This window comes from Chenopodium album, chromosome 2, assembly GCF_948465745.1.
Source record: "Chenopodium album chromosome 2, dcCheAlbu1.1, whole genome shotgun sequence".
NCBI classification, from domain to species: domain Eukaryota; kingdom Viridiplantae; phylum Streptophyta; class Magnoliopsida; order Caryophyllales; family Amaranthaceae; genus Chenopodium; species Chenopodium album.
Window position 1 is genome coordinate 56,644,491 of NC_137835.1, and position 6,366 is coordinate 56,650,856.

The 6,366-nt window shown below is 33.1% G+C and overlaps 1 protein-coding gene across 1 annotated transcript; it reads left to right on the top strand.

Moving 5' to 3' along the window:
- Positions 1–647: 647 nt before the first annotated feature.
- On the top strand, positions 648–5,160 carry LOC145598677 (uncharacterized). Its single transcript, XM_081655060.1, has 2 exons — positions 648–766; positions 4,090–5,160. Exon 2 carries the CDS (start codon positions 4,112–4,114, stop codon positions 4,637–4,639), a length of 528 nt encoding a protein of 175 aa, XP_081511186.1. The 5' UTR covers positions 648–766; positions 4,090–4,111; the 3' UTR covers positions 4,640–5,160.
- Positions 5,161–6,366: the final 1,206 nt, after the last annotated feature.

Genomic DNA, 6,366 nt, shown 5'->3' on the forward strand with positions numbered 1-6,366 from the left:
GTGAACAGACTCGTAGTATAATACTTCCTCCATTTCAATTTAGTTGACGCGTTTGATTTAGGGACATATATTAAGGAGAGGAGATAGAGTGAGAAAGAATGAAAAAGCAAGTGGGGTACCTTGTAAATGCAAGGTAAAAAAGTTACTCCAAAAGGAAACATGTCAACTAAAAAAAAACTTCCTAAAAAGGAATACTCCCTCCGTTTTTAAATACTTGCTCCATTTCTCTTGGACACGCATGCCGCTACTAATCTTTTATCACTAATATCTTTAATTACCAATAAGTATAAATTCTAACAATTGAAAATTAATAATCTATTTATTGAGATGATGTCAACAAGTACTCACAAGACTATATTTTTTCTTATGTATAAATCACAAACATTAGTCAAAGTAAGACAAATAAATAGTGCAAAAAATTGAAATGAAACTAGTATTTAAAAACATAGGGAGTACGTATCAACTAAAAAGAAACGGAGTTAGTAGTTTTCTTATTTTAAACCGTTATAGAGTTCATTAAGCCCCATTAGTTCATAATTGGACAACTTTAGAAAGACCCGCCATTTAATAATTTGGACGGATCTGATCCAGTAATAATTGGGGCGGGTCAGAGCTTTAAACCGGGCTCCATCCCATTGAATTGCTCTAATTGTCACTAAAAGGGAAAAAAAAAAATAAAAAAAACTTGTCTTTCAGTTCTCCATTGAAGCGCACTTCACGTTCTCCATTGAAATACTTGTATCTCACATTGAAGCAGCTTACTGAGGTAAGTTTTTGTTTCTTTTTGGTAATCATCAAATCGTTTTTACAAATTAGGGTTTATCTTTGATCTAATTTAATTTAATTTGATTAAATTTTTAGTGTAGTAAGTTTAGGGTTCGAAAATGTGAACTATTGGTTCTAATTACTAAGATTATCAAAGATCATAACCAGCAATTATGTTGTAAGAAAAGAAAAATTATGAGCTTAATTGATAACTGAATCAAATATACCTAAAATTATGAGCTTAATTGATAATTGAATTAAATTTGGTTGTTAGTGAATTGCAGAACCCTTTAATGTTAAGATTGAACTATACGATTACATCTAGTCGATTGCTGAAATAGTTAGATGGTATATTAGATTATTGTTTACATATCCTAGATTATTGCTGACACTTATCATGTGATGTCACATACTCCCTTGGTCCCCAATGGCCCAATTGATGGTTGAAATTGCAAAATTGAATAAGATAGTCGGGTTTGATTGATTAAAGGTGAATGAAATAAAATGTTGATAAAACTGAATTTGGGGACTGATTAAGTTAGTTTTTATTGGTTTTCACTCACCGTTTAATTTATAAAGTAGATGTAGGAGGTAGTGGGATGTTGTTTTATTGAAAAGGTATATGTGAAAGGAGAGAGTGACTTATTTGATCGAATGCAAAAGAGTGTGAGGTTCTAACTTTTTCCAGTGAAATGAGGGATGTATAAGGTGATGTTTGGTTGGCATAAGAAAATGTGGGAATTGGAAAATACAAGGAATTGTAATTAGGGAGAGTTGTTTGGTTGACAATAAAATGGTGGGGTGGAGGAAGTAGAAAATCCTAGGAATTTTTCACTTCCCACAAAATGTAGTAATTTAATTACCTATGTAAATAGAAATTCCTATGGAAATTTACTCTTTACATTGCAAACCAAACTACTTTAGAAAAATCCCATGAATTTAAAGTAAGCAATTTAATTTCCAAGTATTCCAAATTCATGTGAATTTCTACTTCCTTTGTCAAAAGGAGTCACTAATCTAGGACAGGGAAAAGCGTAAAAACTAATTTAGAACTAGAGTAATAATATCATTTGATATACATAACCAATGAGTAGTATGATTACAGTTGTAGGTTTTTTTTTCCTTCTCCAAATTTCTGTCTAAGCTTTTAATTAATTTTGGTTTAGGCCTAGTTCATTTTATGTGCATCAATGAAGTGGAGCCCCTTTTTTTTGAATTTAAAATCATCCTATCTTTGCCTTAATCTTCCTGAGGTATTGATTAATGTTTTTCACTGTTTCGTTATTTTCTGCTTGTGGTTTTGTAAGTCAATGGAGTTTGATTGTTCTGGTGTAATTATAGGCTAACTCGGTTTTTGGGTTTCGAATTTGGTGTGTATTGCACCCCTTGTTTAAAGTTAGCTTTGATATTGTAACTGCTTCTTATTTTATTTGGGTGTTGGGATGAGGAGGAAATGAGTTGTCTGGGTGAGGGGAGAATGAGGGGATGATTGGTGTATGTCGTTGGAAGTAGGGGATCATTTAGTTTCTTTACATCACACTAATATGTTGCTCCTCAGGCTGTATTATTTTGTGCTTGTTTATTAGTGGTTAAAGTTATTTTCATGTAGTAGACTTGTTAGCTTTTTATTTATAAATTTTGTTAGGGTTTTTTTTTTTTTTTTTTTTTTTTTTTTTTTTTTTTTTTTTTTTTTTTTGGGGGGGTTTCTCAGTTGGCTGTAAAACCTGTCAGCTTTTGATCTCTTCAGTTTTATCTTGTGCTCTTTTTCAGGTCGTGTTTTTGGTTCTTGTTCATTGGTGATTGAGGTCCTGTTCATGTCGTAGCATGTTCGCTCTTTGTTTAGAGATTGTCTAGTGTTTTTTTGTTTTGTTTATTTATTTTATTTTATGGTTTGGTTTCTAAGTTTGCTCTAGAACCTGTGGACTTTTGATCTTCTGCGTTTTATCTTATGATTTGCTCGTTTATCCTACTACAGTTATGCACATCTCTTTAATAATTGGGGCTCATAGTAATGCAATGTTCATTTTCTATTTGGCCATTCAAAGTTCATTGGTGTTGGGAGAATTTGATAGACTCCTGGGTTGTTTGGAGTTCTTTCCTTTTGGGATTCAATGTTTGGTGTTATATGCCGACACAATTTGTTATTTTGCTGCTGTGTCTCATTTCTTGACTGGTTTCTGACTTTTCTTTGCTGTTATCTCTTTAATCAATCCCTTTCATATTTTTTCTCTCTTTGAAAGAGCAAGTTTTTAGTTTGTGATAAATTGTGACTCACTGATTCGTGAGTTTGTGGACCAGTGACTTCTATTCAGCATGGGCATGTTAGGCTGTGACTACATTTGGTGTTGGACTGTGACTAGTAATGCTTTATTGTTTTGTCAAACATGTGACAATATTTGACTGGTTTGTTGAATTGCCTATTTGGTGTTTTTAAGAATAGGCATATTCACATTTTCCCAGCCTCATGAATGTGCTAGCTAGGTTAGCATTATGACAAGAAGGGTTAGCGTATCCTTTGGTTCAACTTGATTGACCATATGAGTTAAGTTGAACCTCAATTTGATCCATTACAAGCTGTTATCCTATGACGCACCACTCAGCTGAATTGCTCACTCTTTAATTCATACTTCGTATTGTTTCTTTTGTTAGAATTATGTATCTTCTTATATAGAAATTAACAAAATACCAAGGTGGCTGAGCCCAATCTTGAACTTTTGACTTTACCAAGCTGAGCGCATTCCTGCCACTTTTTTCATTTACACTCCCCTAGTTATGTCTTAACTAAGTTGCTTATACTCAGATTTGGCTTTGTGTTGTGTTGAATTGTCAGCGTATCTGACACACGACACCTGATAACCTACATACAACCCAATGTGTAACATATCTTTCTAACATCACCATCTCTTTTAGTCTTAAATCATTGTTGGATTATTCTAAAGCATCCTAATAGCTGAAAACTCCATCTATTTATGGCTTCAAATGGAATATTTTGTTTGGTTTACCCTTTATCTTTTCTATGCTACCCAAGTGGACACAAAATAATACAAGTCCTGCATCTATCACTTAATGTCTTTTTATGTAGACCCAATATTTTCTTGGGGCTGTAGTGGTGTTGAGTATGAAGTTTAGGGATTGTTTTTGTTTTGTGTTTAGCTTAGGACAGTCTGGGAATTTTGTAGGATATCTGGAATTTAAATAAAGCCCATTGTAAACCTCATTTATAGTACACTTGCTAATTTATCTAATAGCTGCAAGTCTTTAAGAGTTGCATATAATTTTTGCTGCATTCTCGATCAGATGGGTTTTCTGAACAAATGGTTTCAGGTTGTCTAGTGGTGCTGCCTCAATGGGTGACAGTATTACAGTCAGTCATAACCTGATACTTCAGCTTGTAGATGGCGATGACAAGTCAAAGAAAAAACCTAAGAAAAGTAAGCCAAAGGTACCTAGGGAGTCTCAGCAGTCACAGAAGAAAGTACCCCAGAAGCAGCTTCCTGATGAGCCTAAAGCTCAAAAAGACACTCCTGCTGCTGGTTGGCCTCTTCAACCCCCATTCTTTTTGCCTGTGCCTCCATCCCCAAATCCAGAGCTAGAAGCTGTTCGATCTGTTTTAAAGGAGAGTGAAGCTATTTTGGAGAAAATGCAGAAACATGAGGAGAATATGCTGAAAGAAGTGACACAGAGATCAAAGGAACTACATGAGAAAGAATTCAAGCTTCCTCAGCAGAAATCTATTGTCTGTCAGTCTGAGAGAGATGCATGCACAGCATGTTACAAAGAACACACCACAGAATCGCTCAAATGTGCAAGTGTGGTCCAAAGGTATCAAGACTGTGTACGAAGAGCAAAAAACCTTGGGAAATTGCTTGGATAATTGAATCATTATTGAGGACATCTGCATCTCAAGTTTGATGTAAATGTTATTCCTGAGTTGACGACAAAACATCATGCCATAATAAGATGTCAGTTTTGTACTTAATTTTGACTACTTGGTTCTCGATCTTACATTTTGCCCCAATAGAATCATCAAAACGTTTACAGTCGGGTCAGCTATAAATGGCTAAACATCGTACTTGCTGGCATGGATCAAAGGATTTGTTTTGAGGATTGCCTTAATGATTTATTTAACACACTAATGTTTGAGTTTTTTGTCCTGTATTTTGTCCACTTTCCGGCTTGCATGGTTTTAAGATGTCTGAAGGGCTGTGCAGCAAGAGGTTATATCAGTAAATTGGAATACTGGGAGAGTAGAGGAAATTGTTAAGAGTGCCCATCTTTGTGGAACTTTTATAGTTTTATGGTCTTGTTTGTTTTTATAGACTACATTGTATCTAAATTTCCTACAACATTGCTACTCAATGTTTTATTGAATGGAAAAGGAAAATATTAATCCCAATAATTTCCAATGTCTTTTCTAATTGATCCAAATTTTGAATTCAATTAATAGGTTATTTTTTCTCAAGCACCACAATGAAGGTTAATAGTTTTTCTTGGATTCTTTAATGTTATGGTTAAATGTCCTATTTGGAGATATGAGAAAATTATTTTACTTAGTTATAAAACATTTTTAATTATACTTAATCAAACATCATTTTGAGTATCATTTAAAAAAAAAATTGTTTTATCACAAAGGATTTCAATGAGATCTAAGGAAAATTTTGATTTAAGATATCATACTCTATTGTTGTGTATTATATCTCTGAGATTACGCGAGAATTTATAGTGCTTTAGCTTGCTTAAAAAGTGTTTTGCTCAATTGATTACATCTCAAAGTGATATGTTTAATCGAGCATGATGAGGTTCTAGGCGACAACATTTACTCTTGCATGCAGGGTTAGACAGGTACATGTGGCGGCAGTATTAATCCATCCATATTCTGCACAATGATGCGTATTATAATTTGAGGATTATTTTCTTATTTGGTGAAAGCCCAAACTAGGAGTCATTATACTTTCATTTGCATCCTCTCTTCTACCAACAATCCTTGAGGAAGTCTTAGGCAATACCCGATAGACAATTATGTTTTCGCAATTACATATTATTTACTTTAGTGCGACTCACTTTTACACTTCATCTTAGACAAAAACAAAAAAATTCAACTCTTCAAATTGCATGTAACATACCATTAGATGGTCTAATAGTATAATAAAGCCTTCTAATGCTACACTATAATGTTACAAATAAGTATTTAAATTGGACATACCAATATACAATCTAATAGTACCATTAGAAATGTACAACGAGAACATACTAGAGTGAAATCAGAGACAAATTGATGACTAACCTTCAATTTAGAGAATTTTTATTCAAATATAACAAAATTCGATTTAAAAAATTACTATTATTTTAAAATTATCCAACCAAATACTTGAACTTTTTGCACCAATAAATAAAAAAATCAAATATGCGAACAATACACAACATGTTTTGCCCTATATAATAGAGATAAGTCGTGTGTTTACAATAACTAAGCTACAAAACGTAAAGTGAACAAACACTATTCATATATAACTAGGAAAAGTTATCTAATAATTTAGAAAAGAGGTATAATGTGGAGAGAGGATTTATATTCTAGAATACATGATCTTTCTATTTTATTTT